Source organism: Dryobates pubescens, chromosome 5 (assembly GCF_014839835.1).
Source record: "Dryobates pubescens isolate bDryPub1 chromosome 5, bDryPub1.pri, whole genome shotgun sequence".
Taxonomy (NCBI): domain Eukaryota; kingdom Metazoa; phylum Chordata; class Aves; order Piciformes; family Picidae; genus Dryobates; species Dryobates pubescens.
Genome location: NC_071616.1, coordinates 7,757,868 through 7,778,640, shown reverse-complemented (window position 1 = coordinate 7,778,640; position 20,773 = coordinate 7,757,868). Strand labels below are relative to the sequence as shown.

Genomic DNA, 20,773 nt, shown 5'->3' with positions numbered 1-20,773 from the left:
AGCCATAATAATAAGACTTGACATGGTAAAAAGAGGAGAAAAAAAAAAAAAAGAAGATAAAAAACACTAATAAAAATTCTTTATATTGTTATGATTTGTCAGTCTGATTCTTCTCTGTTATAAATAGAATGATTCTCTCACAGGATTTGGTACAACTTGATTTTGCATTGGAATTTTTTTTTCACCTTTTTGAAAGAGGGCTGGATAAAATCAGGCCACTCCTGAACACTTGAGGTGACTCTGCAAGGGCAGGGATGTTGCTTCCAGTGTGAAGGAAACTCAGACCTGGTTGCTCAAGTGGGGAAACTGGAAACTGTCATGGTTTTTCGTATGGAAAATGATGGCTTAGTGGAAGAAATGCATGGCTGCAACCCAGGGCTGGTGTTCCAGTCATATTGCAATGTGATTTGGATTAAAGTAGAATTGAAAGGAGAATAACTCTTCTTCAAATAAATTACAGGTTTTTCTTACTCTTTCAGAGTAAGTTACAGTGCAAGACAACATTTACAAACTTGGTAGTCAAAAGGTTTTCTGTTTCTTCATGACCTTAGAGTTAAATGTCCCAACTACCAGAATGACTTTGAGTGCATGCTGTGATTTATTTCTGCAGTTTTGCTTTACAGTAGTGGATTGCTTTGTTACTTATTACCACTGCAGAAGTAAGCAGAAGATTCTCCTGCCAAAAGTTGGTTTCTCTGCATCTTTTCTTGCACATTTTATTTTTACTTCCATTTTTATATTGGTCAGTGATTGACCAGTCCTGAAAGCCTGTCAGCCTTAAAACTGCCAACAGTGGAACCTCCAAGCTCCAGGGTTTGGTTTCTCTAATGCATTTATGGGGCAAACTGGCAAGTGTTTGAGTTACTAAATTGATTTCATGCTTACCATAAAACTCCAAAAGCTGCTGTATGTTCAGGATAAAGAAGGAAGAGTGTTCAGTGGTTCATCCTCCTGTCCTTTCAAATTAACCCCAAGCAATAACCTTAAAGATTAGGCCAAAATCCATTTGATTTTATTTTCCAGTTCAATTAAATCAGTTGCACTTGCATATTCTAATAGTCCCAAAGTGGTCATGCTAGGACAGTGTCCAATACTGCTACAAGTCACCTCTTGCACTAAAGGAACACCCCATACTGTCAGGCAATAGGACCCTGAGGAGAGTTGGAGGGGAGTGTATGTGTAAATAAATAAACTTCTATGCATAAGAAGTCTGATCTCTTAAATGAGAAGCAGCTTCCTTCACGTTGCAGAGAAAGCAGTTACAATAAAAACTATTTAAAAGGTCCACTGTGCAATTAAGAGACTATGGAGGTACTAAAATGAGAGCAAATTGCTCAGTTCTGATACTTCTGCCTTGACATGAAACCAAGCTGTAGTTAGGCCTGCAGCCTGTTGTGCTTAACAGCATCCATGCTTCTAGCATGACAGAGAACTAACCTGCACTGCTGTATCTGTTAATGCATTATCTCAGGGTAATCAACACAATCTTGTGAAATACTCAGTCAATGCTAGGAAGAGGCTGAAATGATTGTAGCAAAAGCAGGATGAAGTAGTGCTAATTACAAGGTGGTAGTAAACACCTGACTTTCACAGTTCAGCTGCAGTTCCAATTTTGCCTGAGTTGATGGAAGACTTCTCCAATTATTAGCATAAGCAGAAATAAGATGCATGCTTCGTGTCTTTACCATGCAGACAAAGGTTCAGTCATCAGTAAATTAATCCTTGTTGCCCAAAGGAAAGTCAGGAAGTTGTAGAAGTAGTCACAGAATGTTCATACTGCTCTGCCTGCTGGAGTAGAGTTGTCTCTTTCCCAAGGGCTTGAGCCCCCATGCAAAGAATGTAATGCAGAAATGGTGGTTTGCACTTGGGGATGAATGGAGCTAATGACTCAAAGCAAAAGTCTCGGCTGTGTTCTTGATGAAGGCAGCCACTGGTTCCAGTGTTACGCATACATCGTGAGCTGCAGCCACTGGAAAATAGTAAGAGGACAGGAGACTTGTTGACATACTCCAACAACCTGTATTGAGACACTACCCTCTCTAGCTGGAAGGCAGCTGCTTGCTGACACATGGTATGAAGCACAGTGACAATGAGGAATTTTGTCTTGGGCTTCTAGCTCCTATTCCTCCTTGCAAAAAGCTGAGGGTTGTTTTGGGATGGGTTTTTTGGGGGGGTTGGTTTGTTTGGGGTTTTTTTTGTATGGTCTCCCTTGCAGAAGACATGCTTGTAAGCTGAAACTTTGAGAGTCTGAAGTATTTTTTTTTAAAGGCAAAGGACTATGTTAAACCCCATTGTCACTTAAATCCAGAGCAAGTAGGGCTGATGTAAATTCACTAACATAATAAATCTCAAAAGATTCTCGAAGCACTTTAAAGATGAGAGGAAGGGTCTGCAGCTGTGCCCTTCAGCACCAGCTGGAGTCTTACACAGCAGCTGGTGCTGGCTGATCATGGACATTTTCTATGTAAGATTGATAACATTTTTGGAAGGTTTTGCAGCCTATTTAGAATACATAGAATACATAGAATAAACCAGGTTTTGCCAACAGGATAACAATTTCAGACCATCTCTCACAGGCTGTCTTGAGAACATGTGTGATGAGTAACTTGACTAAAACTCAGTATCCTATCATTGTGTAAGAAATGCGGGTGTAAAGCAGTTTACCTCCAGGACATTGAGCTTAATGATGCCATCTCCATCTTTATCAAAGGCGTGGAATGCCCCTGAAGGAAACAAAAATGGAGTGAATTACTCTATGTGTAAAAATGATCCCAGGTGGCAAACCAAACTGTGCTCCTGTTGTGCTATGCAAACTTAGAATCATGGAATCAATAAAGTTGGAAAAGACCTCAGAGATCATCAAGTCCAACCTATCACCCAACACCTCATGCCAACTAAACCATGGCTCCAAGTGCCACATCCAATCCTTTTTAGAACACCTCCAGGGATGGTGACTCCACCACCTCCCTGGGCAGCACATTCCACTGGCCAATTACTCTTTCTGGGAAGAACTTTCTTCTCCAGCCTAAACCTCCTCTGGTGCAGCCTGAGACTGTGTCCTCTTTTTCTGGTGCTGTTTGCCTGGGAGAAGAGACCAACCCCCACCTGGCTACAACCTCCCTTCAGGTAGTTGGAGACAGCAAAAAGGTTTCCCCTGAGCCTCCTCTATTCCAGGCTAAACAACCCCAGCTCCCTCAGCCTCTCCTCACAGGGCTGTGCTCCAGACATACAACCCCCCAAGCCTCACTGCCCTTCCCTGGACATGTTCAAGTGTCTCAATATCCTTCTTAAATTGAGGGGCCCAGAACTGGACACAGAACTTGTGCAAGTATTTACTTGTATGGGCAGCAAGTATTTCTGCTGTGTTTTTCTTTAGCTAGCATGGATAAATGCAGTGGTGTCTCATGTTTGTGTGAGATGGCCGTCATATTTTAGATTCCCCAAGCACCTCTCTTTGATTATGAATATCCTATCTGGTCAGTACTGCTTTAAACACACCTTGCTTTGAGTCCAACAGCACATTTTGGGGGTAATGGGAGGAGGCAGGGCAGTAAAGCCAGGGCTACTCACTGAACATGGCATCCAGGCGCACAAAGCAGCAGATGAAGCTGTCAAAGTCTATGTTCATATTCTTGTCGGCGTAGCGCATGGTGATGATGTCGTAGAGCTGGTTGTTCAGCCGAAACCCTGCAGAGGAACACAAATAGGGCACAGCTGGGTCACAGCCAGGGGAAGCACTGGTGCCAGTCAGGCCCCCCAGAGCAGTTTGGCCTTTGGAAGCAGGTTCTGTCCAGACCCCACCAAGGTCCAGGCTGTGGGGTACTGCTGCAGCCACTATATCATATAAAGCAAAGCAATAAGGAACTTCCCTGTGTCCAGCTGCTTTCTTACACAGGGGTAACACATTGTTTCTTTGATTAGAGAAGTCATCCTTCTTCCTTAGAGGGCAGGTAAAGACCTTTGCTGGGTGAGGCCTGCTATGCAGAGGAGGCAGCACACCAGTTTGTTTGTGACAAGAAGCTAGAAAAGTCAAAACCTGTCTTTGCAGGACAGATATCATTAAACTGTATGTTTTGCAAAACTAGTTTCTTCTCACTGTGCAGGCAGAAAAGGAGACTGAGCCTGCAATGGCTCAGTGCCTAAGAAACATAAGCAGGACTCAGAAGATGTTCATCCAGTTACCTCTGATGCAGACTCAACCATTGCCCTGCTCTGCCTCGCTTTTGGTGACTGTGCACTTGGGTTGAAGGTTTTCCTCTGTTCTAACTTACACAAACAAAGAACCCACAGCCTGAACAAGAGCAAATGTCTTCAGCACTCCTTGTTTCTCCTGAATAGCAGGACCCTGAGCGGGAGATCCGTAAGACAGGAGAGCACCATTCATTGGGAACTTTAAAGAGATCTATTTGATTGGCAAGACATACGAGGCCTGCTGTTTAGGTCTTTGAGAAGCTCTGCTGGGGAAAATGAGAGTTTTTAGTCCAAATTAGAATAGAATAGAATAAACCAGGTTGGAAGAGACCTTTGAGATCATCATGTCCAACCTATCATCCAACACTACCCAATCAACTAAACCATGCAACCAAGCATCCTGTCAAGCCTTGCCCTGAACACCCCCAGCGACTGCGACCCTACCACCTCCCCAGGCAGCCCATTCCAGTGGGCAATCACTCTCTCTGTGTAAAACTTCCTCCTAACCTCCAGCCTAAACCTCCCCTGACGCAGCCTGAGACTGTGCCCTCTTGTTCTGGTACTGGTTGCCTGGGAGAAGAGACCAACTAGTGTCTGTAAAAGGCAGCACTCTGTTCCTGATCTCACCCTGTGATACATCAGACAACTCAAGGTTTCTTTAGCTGTTGGGCACTTGGCAGTGGGGGAAAGTACCTCCATCATTGACTGCGTTGCGCATCTCGTAGCTGTTAATGGTTCCTGAATGATCCGTGTCATAGCGCTTGAAAATTTTCTGGAAAAGGAAAAAAGATCAATGCACAACAGCCACGAAAAGCTTGTCCTCCTGTTGAATAACCCACTGACTGGATAGGGGATGCGTGCCTCAGGTGCTTGGAGGCTTTCTTACTCACTTAAAAGCTTGCTGCTGAACAGTCTGGGTTGTTAACACAGAGCCCCCACCCCAGTCACAGAGTAAAATACTTTAGATCCATAGCATGAGAAGCAAAAAGCTGCCCCCTAGAGACTTTCCTCATTTGACTTGAGCTTCTGCTGTTAATCATCTCTCTTGATTGTCCTAATTAAGCTATTTATAAGGCCTGCTTCTAGTTCCCATCATCCTTTTCCTTCAATTTGTATGCCTCCATGGTGTTCCCCTGGGAGGAGTTCTTATGTGAGTACTGGAGCTTCAGAAATTTAGGCTATTTGCTTAGGCTGTGAGTAGGACAAAGAGAGGCATTACTTTTCTTTTTAGAAGTAAGTATGTTTTAGCTTTTCTTTTTTGTTGTAGTATAGGTAGAGATCTCTGGTTTTCCTGCAAGCTTTTGCTCTGCAGAAGCTGTGAAGGACAGCACTGTGGATACCAGGATTACCTGCCAGCTTTTTATCTTGTCCCAGAGATGTCGAAACTCATCAAAGTTTATCTTCCCTGAGCCATCTGTCTGTGATGCAACGTTCAGGTAAAAACCACACAGTGTTTGAAAGAGAAAATGAATTAAGTTTGAAACTACTGGTGGTGGGGTGAATATGAATCTGAGTTAAGGCTCTCCTCAGCACTAAGAGCTGGCTGAGCTATGCAGTAAAGTGCATCTCGGATGTTGTGCATAGTATTTTGTTTCAGGAACGTGAAGTGCTATTTGTACTTTGTGTAGAAGCAAACATCTGGTAGAGGACAGAGGCTTGTTTGTGGAGCTGTTTTGATGTACACAAGTAGGATGTTTTAGGGGGCTCTTTCTGAATGTCTTCTGATGGGAATCTTACCCACCATTTTTTGAAGACAACTAACTTCTATCACAGAGTGAAGCTCTTTCTGCTTTGTTTGAAATGACTTGAGAACTAAGCAAAATGCCCACTAAAGGTGTTTATAAAAATATGTTTAGGCTCCAACCATTATGCCTTTGGGTTGCAGTTCAGCTTTTGTTCTGGTTATCCTTGAATGTGCTCATGTTCTCTCAAAATCATGTGTTATGTCAAATAGGGAAATTGAGAGATGTTGTATCAGACTAACCCCATCTTTTATTATACTTACTCTGAGTGTGTGTTGCATGCTAGGCATACAGTGAGATGTATAAAGTTAAAGATAAGAGAGAACTGTAGTGTGCTTGTAGGAATTGTAGTTATGTTGAGTTGTTTAAAACCAATTTATCTTCAACTTGTGCTTTCACATGAGAGTTTGCCAGTTGCTCATACCTAGGCAGGAGTACCATAATGTCTGATGTGTTCTGTAGTTTTCTGGTTTGATATAAAACCCAAGTGTGCTGGTGTGGTATCAGGCACTCCCCTTTCACCAGTAAAGGATACATCCATTAAAGCAATCATGCTGCGGCAGGATTCTAATTCAAATCCTTCTGACTTTAGGTCCTTATCTGAAAGGTGAAAAACAGGCCATGAAAGTCAGCAAAGTGCTTCTTTGTCTTAGGAAGCACTCAGGGCAGAACTCAAACCTACTCCATTCATCCGGAGAGAAATGACTCTCAGGTCATTGCTTGTGAAATCGAGATTCCTTTTCTTGACCTGGTATATACAACAAAAACCTCTGGAAGACTCTAACTTGCAGGTAGCGAAGCAAGCCCAGGCCTGCTGAATGTTTGCTCGTTTCTGCATTGTCATCAGTACTTGATAGCTTCTAGAGAGCATCTCTATGAAAAGTTCAGCTCACCAAAGTCTCAGGTGTAAAATCATTGGAGGTGTAACTAGGGAATTGGAGTGTTTGAAGCCATAACGCTTTTTAGAGTGCAGCTCGGGGGTGGAGGGTTACATTACACTGCAGAGTTCTTTGTCCGGCCTTACTGACAAATGTGCTCAAACTCACGTTTTTTCACAACGTTGTTGAGAACATTCCTGAGTTCTTCAGCATTGATCTCCATGTCCTAGTGGGAAATAAAATGAGAACATCATCAACCACAACATTCCTCGAGGATCATTTTATGTGCTAAAAGTATGACATCCAGCCACCCTCCAATAGGGCGTATACATCCGTCAAACTAGAGAGCAATGTAGTTTGCATAAATAGGAGTCCAAGTCTTTCTTGAGGCTGCAGTAAAGGTAGGTCTATGTAGTGCTTATTAAACTACAACTAGAAGATCAAGTGGTAATCTGAAGCCAGTGTGTCAGCCAAAAAGAGAAAATCCCTGTAACCCATTTGCAGCCTACTGATTTATGCAGCTCTTTGAGCTGCTTCCCTCATTAATCACATACTGGTGGGCAGTGTATTTCTAACTTGTTTATATGTGCCATGCAAAATAGCGTCAGGGAGTAGTGATTGAAGTAAAAGCCTGAATTTCATAGAATCCATAAGGTTGGAAAAGACCTCAAAGATCATCCAGTTCGACCTGTCACCCAACACCTCATGACTACTAAACCATGGCACCAAGTGCCACATCCAATCCCCTCTTGAACATCTCCAGGGATGATGACTCCACCACCTCCCTGGGCAGCCCATTCCAACAGCTAACAGCTCTCTCAGTGAAGAATTTTCTCCTCACCTTGAGTTTAAACTTCCCCTGGTGCAGTTTAAGACTGTGTCCTCTGTATTTAAATAAGTATCCCTTGCACACAATGGAAATAGCTTATATGCACACAGGGGGGATAGACGTATACTTAGTTGGATTTTGATTTGATTTTTGCTTGGCTTCAGATCTCAAGGGGTATTTGATGGTTGAAAATTCAAAGAAAACCTTAAAATTCAGTGGTTTGAATCTATGAGGCAGTTGATGGCAGAAGTGGGGGTTTGGTGCATACTCACATCCCCTGCAATCTGCTGGAAAATATTCCTGAACTGTTTTTCCTCTTCACTCCCCTCACGAGTTTTTGCTGAAGGACGCTGGAAAGAGACAAGATAAGAAGAAATATGTTCTTAATCCAGCAGAGAAGGAAAAAGGGTCTGGGTGGCTTGCTCACCTTGTGAATCTGGAAGTCTTTGGAGGAACAGGTCAGTCTCCTGTTCCTTTTTTTTGGTTGTTTTTGTTTTGTTTTTTTTTAATCCCCTCCCCAAAAACCTTGTGAAGGAGAGGTTTGGAGCAGAATAGGCATAGGTGCTTCATTGCAGCCCGTAGGCTATTGAACTGACCAGAGAGATGTGGGCTTGAGAGGTCTACTCAATCTAGGAGCCCCTTGGTGGAGACAAGCAGCACATAAGACAGAGGGAATTGATGAAAGCAAACCTTTTTCAGATCCATGCAAAGAGCAAGCCTAAACTCTGAGGCTGATACTGAAAAAGGAAACTATTGCCACCTCAGTATCAAATTGCAGGAATTAAGTGTAACAAAATGAAGTTATTTTCTTAGCTTAGGTCTTATTCTTGTTTGTGTAAATGCAGAAGAAAGCTAAGATTGGTCCCCACGTTGCCACAGGTGTGCTCTAGCAGTCAGGCAATAGACTAGAACACTCCCTGTAAGCAGATACTCAAGTCATGCTTCAGATGCCAAGAGCTTGAGTGCAGGATCTGGCTGCTGTGACTCAAGTGCCTCACCCAGGTACAGGCACAAACCCCACATTTGTTACTGTGTTTTCCTCCTCTCTGGTAGTGAGTGAAAGGAGGACTGGCGCAGGAGCTCCGAGGATTACTCATCCTTTTCTCCTCTGGCCAGTGAGGACTGGTATGGGCATGCATAGTTTGTAACGGGAAGGGGCTGTGGTTGTTGCCAGGAGCTCCTGAACCCCCCCCCCCAGTGAAATTATGTTGGAACAGCTTCAGCAGGGGGCTGAGAGAGTGGATTGAGGTGTGCTGCTCCTGGAGAAGGGATCTCTCACAGCCAAGATCTTTGCATGAGAGCAATGAAGAGATATTTCCAAGCAAGCAAATCCTCCAGCACAGGCATTAAATAACTGAAGGGATAGTCTCTATTTGCTCATGCGCATTAGATCCATGTAAACCATATCCAAGCTATGCTAAGATTTTATGAGAAGCTGTTTAGTATCTTAGGACACTTCTTTGTGCCATTCCTGTGCCCTCCCCAGCCACTATTTCATGCTAAGCAAGAGCAAGAACTATTTCCCCCTGTGCCACATGCTGCAGAAACCTTTTTCTCATCTACATGGGTTTTTTCACCATCTTTGCGAGCATCTTCGTCTGCTGTCAACTCCTTATTGCTGTTAGCTCTGTCAGAAACAAAGATGATAGGCTAGAAGAAGGAAGACACCAAAGGAAAACCAAAAATCACCCAAGAAATAGTGGGAGGGAAAGTATTTGGTCACAACCATTTTGTAATAATGCACATTCAGCAACAGCTACCTGGGAAACCAAAGCTGGGAACGAAAGCAAAGAAAGGGGTGGGGGGAAAGAAGCAGAGGAATTTCTGAAGTTGCTGCTCTCCTCATGCTAAAAAGGCTGCAAAAGCCTTTTTGTGCAGTAGTGCAATCTCTTGTTTTTAGCTTTCCTTTTTCAGAAAGATAGTATAACTTTAAATGGGGGGGGGGTTTTCCTTTCTTTTTTTCCTTCCTCCCAGCAAAACAAGCCTCTGAGTCATAGTTCTTAGTTAAAATGACATAACTGTCCCTCTGTGAGCACCAAAAGTGAGCAAAAGCTGAATCCTACAGAGAAATAAGTATTTGTGCAGGAACTTAGTACTTCTGTGAAGCATCTATGCCCTCTATATGAATTATCATAGTATCAGTCAGGGTTGGAAGGGACCACAAGGATCATCTACAATTCTTGAAGTATTCAGCAGTAAGCAGCTGTATTAAACTATTCTGCTCTAGGAGGTTTAAAACAAGGAAGCTGCTACAAGGTGTCTGTTACCCTACAGTGCTAATTGCGATCAGCCTCTCTTGAGATGAGAATGTCAGCTGCCTGATGACATTTTCAGTGTCCTAAATGTGCTGTGCAGAATCAAAAGAAAAATCCTGGACTTTGGTGAGCAGAAACCTCAGGAAAGAGGAGTAGCTACTAGGCAATAGAAAGCAAATGTGAAGGCACATATCTGGAGAAGGGCTGCTTTTCACTAGACAGGGATGTCAGGGTGTCTGTGAGGGGGTAGGTGGGAAGGACAGTTTGAGCAACCCTGAAGATCAAGCTTATGAAGCTGGGAAGTTTTTGTGAGTGAGAGGGGCATGTGATGCTCATGCTATTTCCTTAGAGTTTAGTATAGCAAGACAAAATCTTTGCTGTGCCTGCAAATGGCCTCTTATCCAGTGCCCTTGATTAATGAAACGAGCTTCCAGATGCAGGGCAATCATGATATCAAAGAGCTGTGCTCCTGATGCGTGCATTGCACATGCGCTTTGCCTTGCTGGCACTCGGCACGTTGCGCAAGTACCCACCTTGCCCTTTTTCTTCTTCTGCACAAAGAGAGACAAAATATTAATAATTAAAAAGTTTTAGGCAAAATTGAAGATGTCACTCAGATTATGTGGAGTCAATGATATTTTTTTTCCCACTTGTCCTTTCTCTCATTTGTTTTTCCCCATTCCTATATTTACACAAGTTTGGGAATCCCCCCCCCCCCCCCCCCCCCCATTTCCTGTATTCATACAATTTTCACATCTCCAGAAATGAGGGAAAATGCTTCCACCAAGAAACTGCATAATGAAGAATAGAAATTGCAGAAACCACAGTAAAACAGTGTCCCATCTCCTCTGGGCCTTTGTCTGCTTGAATGAAATCTCCATTGCACCTTTAGCTCTGACTATTCCTTTTCCTTTTCCCATCCCATCAGTTCAGTGGAGACTGAAATTCTGCACTCACAGATCAGTGTTACCTGAAGTGGCAATTAAATTTCACCAGATCTGGAAAGATTTTGCTATCATAATAGCAAACAGAAGAGAAACACTTCTGAGGAAGGTTTGAGGAAGCTCAGTTCTGTGCAAGAACATTTTTATAGATCCATAGAATAGTTTGGGTTGGAAGGGGCCTGGAAGATCGTTTAGTTCCAACACCCCAGCACTGGCAAGGACACCTTCCACTAGATCAAATTGCTCAAGACCCCATCCAACCTGGCCTTTAGCACCTGCAGGAAAGGGGCATCCATGACATTCCTGAGCAACATAGGAGGTCTGATTTTTACTCTTATTTTTTCAAGGCTAATTTATTGTTATTTACAGTGTACTCCCACAAAGATGTGTAAATCCCAGGGGTGAAGAGTCAAAGCTTGTCATGGTACTACCTTAAATCAGAGTACAACCAGAGTCCCTTCCCAGAAAGCATGTATTTGAAAAATAAGGTACTTCATTAGATGAGATGTCCATTTCACAAGCCAAATATCTTGGAGCACAGAGCTAGATCTTCCCTGCTAAGTTAATGGTCTCCACTGATGAAGGCAAGGGCAGTATCTGCTTAGCATGCAGCTTCTTTGTGCCAGGAGCAGATTTCAAATCTGGCTAAAGATTTTGGTCTGACCAAACTGGAAAGCAGTGTATACAAAGGAAGTGTTAATAGAAGTATCTTGATGAGAGAAAATAAGGGAATTTGTGCTGAAGGAGAAGCCATATGGCTGCAAATGTTTTGCTGTTGTAGGTTTCCCTAGATCTGATGCTTTTCCTCTCCCCACCCCTATTCATGTACAATAAATGCTTAGCAGATTACTTACTGATGGACGCTCTGCCTCAATCATGTTGTCAACCTCCCTAGAAGACAGCAGAAAGTAAATGAATCAGGAAACTGATTGTTCCCAATGTTGATGTTTCTATTGTTGGTTTGTAAGCAGCCACTTGAACTGCTCACCCAACCAGTGGTGTGGGCTGGGTTCCTAGCATCACATCTGCAGGCTGTAGATGTAGCTTTTTCTGAGCTGAGTACCCCAAGTACCAATTCCAGGAGGACTGCTGTCTGTTTTACTCCTCTTAGGAGCCTTAATAACTTTGAACTTTGACAGCTGAGAGTAAAACAGAAGATGTTCAGCCTAAGTAGAAAGACACTGGCTGCAATTTGCTGAGCTCTGGGAAACTAGTTGAAAACAAAGGTGGAAAAGAAATAACAACCTATTTCTGTGTTTGATTCATGACTGAAATATAGATCTGGTTCAATAATCTGTTTGCCCAAAACTTCAGCCAGTGGCATATAGCAATAAACCCTAAACAGATTTATATTCACTACTAAAAACGATTAATGGTACATTTACAAAGGATATCCTGGAAGCAGTGAGCTTCTCCAAAGACAATTTAAAGCAGGTTCTTGTTAGAATATAAGGGAAGTTTGGAGCAATGAGTTTGCAGCTTGGAGTTTTTAATGAGGCTAGGAAAATTTAAAAGCAAAGTGTAGCAAGCAGGGAGCATCACTATAGCAGACTAGTGAGATCACCTCCACCTTTATGGACAGATAAATGAAGCTACAACTTACTCTGAAAGACTTCTTTTCTCTGAGAAGACCCTCAGGATGAATTCTCCCTCCTGGTGAGGGTCATATGTTGATGGAATGACAACGTACTCGCTGGGAGGTAGCCGGAAGCGCTCAGAGATTTCTCTCATGTTTATGTAGGTCTTGCTTCTAGCTTTGGAGGCATTGTAGAGGAAAAAATCCTTTTGCAAGTGATGCTTGGTGCCATGCATCTGCAGAACAAATGAGTCAATTTGTCTTCAGGGAAGGCTTACCCATCCCCAGGTGGCTTGTCATGCAGACACTACATGTTTAGGACAGAAAACAGAAATGAAGCAGTAGCTTACCAAGCAGGCAGCTGAGGAGGGATACTACTTGGTGACAGATATGTAGTCTTTTAAGTCAGTACTGCCTGGATGGAGTTGGCTTTTGAGGGCTGCTCCAGGGCCCCCCTGCAGATTGTTGGCTGACTTCTCTAGTATAGGCACTTCTATCCAAGTGCTTTGTTGTGTACTAAATTGCCTGTAACCAAAATTCAGCTGCTTTCCTTGGATAGTGGCATGGCAAGAAATGGTATATGCAGACTCTTGCATGCAGTGTGGTAGGTTAAGGGTGCTTTCAGTGGAAACATGACTTTGCCTGGGCAAAACACAAATTCTGTATCTGCTAAAGAAATGTGATAATCAAATGCTGCATTGTTTCAAAGATGAGCACTGGGCCAAGAACTGGGGACAGCAAGAACAGTTGTGGGTTGTGTTCTGCAGAGTTGGCCACCTGTAAAGCAGTCAGCACAGACAATATTCAGACTGTCATCTTCATGGTCTCCAGGTAATATAGCCTTCTGGTGAGCTTGTTCTCAAAACTTATCATGCCAATGATTCAGCTACCAGCAAGCTCAGAAAAAAAATGCTGCTGCCTGTATGTTTTCTTCAATGGCTGAAAAGGTAATTGATTTTTTCCAAATGAGTTCTAGGACTGTAGAAAAAACTCCAAGGCTGCAGGATATGGGCTTTTTGCATTATTTTCAGGAGGAAATGGAAGTAGTTCAGGGTGGTTCTCAAGGGAGTGCAAAAGCTAGGTGCTTGCAGATGCTGCCTCCTACAGCCCAGGCTCCCTGGCTGACCTTGCAACCCATGGCCAGGTCTTGTACAGAATGGAAAAGGAGGAGTAAGGGAAAGATGCAAGTGAAAATGTGGTGCAGGTGTGAAGGAAGTAAAAACTACTTGCAAACTTACTAAACAAACACTCAAAGCAGAATGGTTAGCATTTCCACTTTCGTTACATCCCTGAAAACAAACTTGACTGGACAGTTTCCTGCTGACTTACAGACAGGCACAACAGTAACACTAGCTGTGAGCATACACCAAGGTGTCAGTCTGCCTCCGTTCTGCTCATACCTCTTTAGGCACCTTAGGGAGAAACAAAGAGAAGAAACTGTCAGAGCTGCCAGCTGAGTCCACTTGTTGACAGAGCATACAGAAGGTCATTCACATGGATTGCTGGGAGCGTAGCCAGTGATGAAAATGCCCCAAGTTTGATAAATATTCTAAGCAATTTCTCTCTTCCTTTCTAGATTTCTTGGGATCTGCATGAGATCCACTAAGATCTGAACTAAATAAGTTTGTACAAAGGTCTGAGTAAATTGACTTCTTCATGAAACTGAGAGCAGAGGTTAATTGCTGTGTTTGCATCTCAGTTGTCTAATTCCTTTTTTATGTTGTTCTGCCAATGAAATGCTGAATTTCAGCAAGGATGAAAGGGAGATTGAAGAACATATGGGAAAGAATATGTTAAAACCTGACATTAAGGGACCTCAAAAGATCACCTAGTCCAGCCCCGCTGCCAGAGCAGGATCACCTAGAGCAAATCACACAGGAATGTGTCTGTGTGGGTCTTGAACATCTCCATAGAAGGAAGCTTCACAACCTTTCTGGGCAGCCTATTCCAGTGCCTTGTCACCCTCACAGTGAACAAGATTTTCCTTATGTTTATGTGGAAGCTCCTATGATCCGGCTTGCTCCCATTGCCTCTTGTCCTATTACTGGACATCTTTTACTGGCTCCATCCTCCTGACACTTTCTCTTCACATATTGATAAACATTTGGAGCACAAGCCCTATGAGGAGAGGCTGAGGGAGCTGGGGTTGCTTAGCCTGGAGAAGAGGAGGCTCAGGGGAGACCTTCTTGCTCTCCACAACTACCTGAAGGGAGGTTGTAGCCAGCTGGGGGCTGGTCTCTTCTCCCAGGCATACAGCACCAGAACAAGAGGACACAGTCTCAAGCTGTACCAGGGGAGGTTTAGGCTGGATGTTAGGAAGAAGTTCTTCATAGAGTGATTTGCCATTGGAATGTGCTGCCCAGGGCGATGGTGGAGTCACCATCACTGGAGGTGTTTAGGAAGAGACTGGATGGGGTGCTTGGTGCCATGATTTAGTTGATTAGATAGTGTTGGATGATAGGTTGGACTCGACGATCTCAAAGGTCTCTTCCAACCTGGTTAATTCTATTCATTTATTGAGGTCACCTCTCAGTCTCCACTTTTTCCAAGCTGAAGAGGCCAGCTCTGTCAGCCTTTACTAATATTCTGAGATTCTGTGATAAAAGCCTAAAATAGGTGTTACTTAGAGATGGAGTAAACATGGAAATTACTATGGTCTGAATAGTTACACAGCCCTGAACTCCCTTCATCTCTTTCCAGGTTTTTCCTGAGTTCCTTGCAAAGTAAAAATTCATGTAACCAGGCTGAATGATTTAGTGACTCTCTTGGTGTATGGATACTGTCAGGATTTGCAGCCATGGTGCAAAGAACAAAGATTAGAGCTGGTACCTCATAGATGGCAAAGCCAATGGTGTACAGGTTGGCTCCCAGCTTGCGTTCTTTCCTCCTATTCTTCTGCATCAGTGCGACAAGGAAGCTGCAGATGACCTCTTCATCCTCAGGATCATCGTCTTCCTCCAGAAGCTTCAAGCGATACTGGGGATTGGTCCAAAATGTGTCTGTGAAATCCCACCAACAACCCCAAGTGAATATGTAAAGCTTCAGTGTTCTAGCAAGAGTTGTGATCAAAAAGAACTTTTAAGACCCTTGCTTGTGGGTCGTGAGGGAAAGGTTGGAGCTGGGCCAGTAGATATATGTTGGTTATATGTATGGTGAGTTTTACATACTTCTAATTAAATGCATAACAAAGGAGGATATAAAATGAAGAACAGGCATCTGAGAAACTCTCAAAGCACCTAGAACTATCACCAGGTGATTTCCCAAGTGAAAATGGTTCAAATGAGATGTATCTCTTTTATCTTACTTGGGGCACTGTGAAGTGTTTGAACAGGGATTTTATTCTTTCTCAGGCCTAACTGCTGGGCTTGTGAAGCGGTATCACAAACATAGCGACAGCAGATTTCCAGCCACAAAATCATGTGCCTTGCCCTCTGAGGAGGCAAGGCTGGTTTTTTTTATGGCTGAGCACCAGACAGGCTGTGTTATGACTTCCCCTGTGAGATGTAAGCTGTATCTCTCAAGACCCATTGCTCACCTGGGTAATTGCGGCAACCTCCAGCTGAGCAGCCTCTCACCCAGCGCCCTTCATTGACTGACACAGTCCAGGTCTTGAGTTTATCTGCTTCCAGAGTATCAGGTGTGAGGTTACAGATTTCCAGTTTTGTGAAATGCCTCATGAAATCTTCAAATGATATCCTGGAGGAATTGAGGGGAAATGGAAGCCAAATGAATTTACACAGTGGGTAGTTGTCTGAGAGATCCTGGTGAGGTGGAAGAAGGTGACCAGCAATATTATCACCATTAGGAGGGTAGGTTTGCAGTGGGAGTACCATTGTTTCCTAAAGCATCTGGTCTGCTGGACGGTCAGCTAACACAGATGCAGCTCCAAAGTGGGGGAAACTGGGTTGAGAGGATGGTATATAGAAGGGGTGATGGAGAGCTTGTGAAAGTATAGCATGATTACAAGGACTGTGCTGGTGGCACTCAGTAAACTGCAGTGGCAGAAAGATGGGGATCGCAGAGCAGAATGTACTGAGAATATGAAGGGCAACATGGGTTAGTGCAATGGTTTTAGCAGATTTAATCAGAGTAGAGTGACTCCTATTGCTGTGGTTGCATGTCCCCTGGAGAAGCACAGGGTTTTGAGTGATATTCTCACCAGAACTCGCCATCCTCCACGACTTTGTGCTGCAGGCGGACCTTCTCTTCTTCATTAATGAAGTTCCACTCCTCTGACCTTCCGAGGAGTCAATAAATTGGATTACTATTGGCAATGCAGCTTTCATGAAATTTCTACTCTTTACTGTAAGTCTTAGAGTCAAAAGTCAAGAATCATCTTGTTACATCCAGGTAATTTTTCCTTTGTGAGCCTAACAACCTTTTGTTCTCGAAGTTACTCTCTTCTCCATGTGCCCAAATGAAAAAAATAAAGCTATTTCCCTGCTTCTCTCTGCCTTCCCTTCAGAACTCCTCTTCACAGCTCTCAAAGATCTGCTGAACTGTGCTTGAAGTAATAATTGTTTGCAGAGTTTCATTGCTATACAGGCTGTTGAAGATCTTTTTAGTAAAACCTAATGAGAGGCTTTATCTAAACTTTCTCAAGTACTGGCACCTTGTTTCATCCAGATCTTTCATAACTGAAACAATTTTTTTCCTCTGTCACATCTTGTTTTGAAATGGAAAATTGCAGAACTTGCTAGACAGTAAAATTAGATTGACTGTGCCATTCATTACCTTGAGTACTGTGTCCAGTTCTGGGCCCCTCAGTTTAAGAAGGACTTTGAGACACTTGAATGTGTCCAGAGAAGGACAACAAGGCTGAGGAGAGGCCTTGAGCACAAGCCTTATGAGGAGAGGCTGAGGGAGCTGGGGTTGCTTAGCCTGGAGAGGAGGAGACTCAGGGGTGACCATATTGTTGTCTACAACTACCTGAAGGGAGGTTGTAGCCAGGAGGGGGTTGGTCTCTTCTCCCAGGCAACCAGCACCAGAACAAGAGGACACAGTCTCAAGCTGTGCCAGGGGAAGTTTAGGCTCAAGGTGAGGAGAAGGTTCTTCACAGAGAGTCGTTTACCATTGGAATGTGCTGCCCAGGGAGGTGGTGGAGTCACCATCCCTGGAGGTGTTCAAGAGGGGATTGGATGTGGCACTTGGTGCCATGGTCTAGTCATGAGGTCTGTGGCGACAGGTTGGACTTGATGATCTTTGTGGTCTCTTCCAGCCTTGGTGATTCTGTGTGATTACATTTGGCTCTCTTTTAATTTCTATTGACTAAAGACTCTCTTGACATCATTTTTCTTTTCTTTAGTTTCTCTTTTGTTTTTACAGCTTCAGTAAAGCACTCAACTACACTCACCTTTGAAGTGCATGCATCAAAATGAAAATTCAGCTACCTCATCATCAAAGGTTAGGGTCATGCACAAACTACATAAGGATAAATAAAGCTACAAATATTATTGTTTTTGTCAAATCAGGTTAAGCCCCATTTTACTCACTTGTCACTCCAAGGTCCATTCCATTCCACCTGCCCCCAGGGATTTCTCAGCCTTACTAGACGTATTTTTTCTCCTTTGAATATTGTCTAATCGGAGAAGAACACAAAAAGAACAGATTGAGAGCAGGTTTAAAAGGGAACATTCTGCCTTTCAAATCTCTGATACCAGTTTTTCTAGGGACAATGCTTTTCCTGGGCCTTCATCCAGCCTGACCTGCTTCTGATGTGCATGGAAAGGCTGTAAAACCAGGCAGTGGCTGGCTGTGCCCATCTTTATTCAAGCAATGGAGTATACATTTTCCCAAACAGCCCACACTTGGACAGATTTAGTTCTCCACAAGGCTTTAATTTCTTCAAATACAAACTTTGTTTTCTTAGCTTATTATTTATTTTGCCTTCCTGCCCCACCTCCTGTAGCTTTCCTGATGTGCCCTTCCACTCCACCCCACTACCCCCCAGCGCTTTGCTAGGCCAGTGTAGACCACAGCTCCCCAAAGCTGGAAGAAAGGGACTGTATGTACCTCCTCCACAGCAGTGACAGAGTAGGCATGGCCTTTGACAAGCCCACAGGACATCCGTGTTTCATACTGCATCGGCACTATGGTCTGTTAGACACAAGAGGAAAAACTGGTCACAGTCATGCAAAGCTCAGCCAGCTGCCACCCAGGGCTTCTGCAGGGAGGGTGACACTGCTCAGCTGTCAGGGTTAGGGTTTTTTTTTTTTGTCTTGTTCTCTTCTTTGGCTTTGCCAAGGTGGCCAAGCTTAGTGTCTACAGAATTCATGTTGGTCATTAGAGTGAATCATGAACTGAAAAAGAAGTTAATAGTGTCAATATGAAATGACATTTTGTGCCTGCCTTTTTCCCTTTTTGCCCTCAGAAGATGCTTGTATATAGTAGGCTTAATCAAGATAATTACATTTTCTATTAGCAGGGCTATTCAGCCCTTTCTGGGTTAGTGTGCTCTTGTATGTCTCAATAAGGTTGCTACATACTAACTGGAAACGTCAGAGCAGATCAACACCTAGAGTAATACTTCAATATTTACACATGGCTGCTGTCTCATGACAATGACATTAACCCACCCTGTTTTATACACTCTTACATGACTCAAAAAAACCCCCAATTTCCTGTGGAAATGTACATTTATGCCATAAATGGGGTAGGAGAACTCTGCAGAGGAACCTTGACAAGCTGGACAGATGTTCAGAGTCCAATGGCACGAGATTTAACACATCCGAGTGCTGAGTTCTACACATTGGCTACAGCAACCCCATGCAGTGCTACAGGCTGGGGTCAGAGTGGCTGGAGAGCGGCCAGGCAGAGAAGGACCTGGGGGTACTCATCGGTAGTAGGCTAAACATGAGGCTGCAGTGTGCCCAGACAGCCAAGAGGGCCAATGGCATCCTGGCCTGCATCAGGAACAGTGTGGCCAGCAGGAGCAGGGAGGTCATTCTGCCCCTGTACACTGCACTGGTTAGGCTACACCTTGAGTCCTGTGTCCAGTTCTGGGCCCCTCAGTTTAGGAAAGATGTTGAGTTGCTGGAAGGTGTCCAGAGAAGGGCAACAAAGCTGGGGAGAGGTCTCAAGCACAAACCCTATGAGGAGAGGCTGAGGGAGCTGGGGTTGCATAGCCTGGAGAAGAGGAGGCTCAGGGGAGACCTTCTTGCTGTCTACAACTACCTGAAGGGAGGTCATAGCCAGGTGGGGGTTGGTCTCTTCTCCCAGGCAACCAGCACCAGAAGAGGAGGACACAGTCTCAAGCTGTGCCAGGGGAGGTTTAGGCTGGATGTTAGGAAGAAGTTCTTCATAGAAAGAGTGATTGGCCATTGGAATGTGCTGCCCAGGGAGGTGGTGAAGTCACTATCACTGGAGGTGTTTAGGAAGAGACTGGATGGGTTGCTAGGTGCTATGGTTTAGTTGATTAGATAGTATTGGATGATAGATTGGACTCGATCTCTGAGGTCTTTTCCAACCTGGTTAATTCTATTCTATCTCCTGACTGTCACATTTCTTTTTCTTTGTTTCTCTTCCCCTTCTGCAGGAAACTGCACTCTCCATGCCTATAACTTCATATGTTTCCTCTTTTTTACTTTTTTTTGGGGGTTGAGGGGCAGAGTTTTGTGTTGTTTTAAGTGTGGTGGTTGTTTGTTTGTTTGCTAGTTTTGTTTGTTTGGGGGCTGTGTTTGTTTCATTTTTGTTTTTCATTATACTCACGTTGCTGCTATTGTTACTTTGCAGAACCCTTTTTCTCTTATGGGTTTAAGAATATTGACTCACATCTCTCTGAAGTGCTTCTGATGCCTGTACTCCCCACCTCTTTCCCTCAAGAGCCAAGATTTGTTTATCTTTTGGTGGGTTTTTTTTGCTTAGAACTATGTAATGTTCAGCAGCAACACGGTGGCTGCTAGGGTGGAAACTACAGAAAGGATTTTGCAACCTTCTTTCACTAGGTGTTCACTGGAGAGGAAATTCCCCTCCCCACAAATGTGGTTGATTTGGGCAGCCACGCTTACAAAACAAGACAGTCATTGTGGGCTTTCCTGAAAAATTACACCATTGCAGTCTTTTAAGAAGGCTAAATATGGATGTGAAAAGAGGAAAAATCAGCTATTTATGCTGCAAATGTAGAAGACAGTTTGAATGATCTCAAGTTCCAGGTGATGTAACTGTGGAGCTGGTTTTGGTATGTTTGGGTTTTTCTTTCTCCTTTTCTCCATAAAACAAGAGAAGTAATTTCATTGCTGTGGAAATACAGCACTCTGTGCTGGGTTAGGAACTGGCTGGAGGGCCGAGCCCAGAGAGTGGTGGTGAATGGTGCCACATCCGGCTGGCGGCCAGTCACCAGTGGCGTCCCCCAGGGATCAG

The 20,773-nt window shown here is 43.8% G+C and overlaps 1 protein-coding gene across 1 annotated transcript in view; it reads right to left on the bottom strand.

Annotated features, from left to right (window-relative positions):
• Window positions 1-1,762: 1,762 nt before the first annotated feature.
• Window positions 1,763-20,773, bottom strand: part of CAPN3 (calpain 3) — a 33,353-nt gene continuing 14,342 nt past the window's right edge. The window contains exons 7-24 of the mRNA XM_009898960.2: window positions 18,428-18,511; window positions 17,908-17,993; window positions 16,575-16,652; window positions 15,951-16,111; window positions 15,245-15,414; window positions 13,816-13,827; window positions 12,443-12,651; window positions 11,694-11,730; window positions 10,429-10,446; window positions 9,189-9,290; window positions 7,913-7,990; window positions 6,980-7,037; window positions 6,469-6,533; window positions 5,541-5,609; window positions 4,885-4,963; window positions 3,571-3,687; window positions 2,665-2,723; window positions 1,763-1,969 (exon numbers count right to left, since the gene is read on the bottom strand). Coding sequence (XP_009897262.1) covers window positions 1,943-1,969; window positions 2,665-2,723; window positions 3,571-3,687; window positions 4,885-4,963; window positions 5,541-5,609; window positions 6,469-6,533; window positions 6,980-7,037; window positions 7,913-7,990; window positions 9,189-9,290; window positions 10,429-10,446; window positions 11,694-11,730; window positions 12,443-12,651; window positions 13,816-13,827; window positions 15,245-15,414; window positions 15,951-16,111; window positions 16,575-16,652; window positions 17,908-17,993; window positions 18,428-18,511 — 1,509 coding nt within the window. The 3' untranslated portion in view covers window positions 1,763-1,942. The remainder of the gene's footprint in view (window positions 1,970-2,664; window positions 2,724-3,570; window positions 3,688-4,884; window positions 4,964-5,540; window positions 5,610-6,468; window positions 6,534-6,979; window positions 7,038-7,912; window positions 7,991-9,188; window positions 9,291-10,428; window positions 10,447-11,693; window positions 11,731-12,442; window positions 12,652-13,815; window positions 13,828-15,244; window positions 15,415-15,950; window positions 16,112-16,574; window positions 16,653-17,907; window positions 17,994-18,427; window positions 18,512-20,773) is intronic.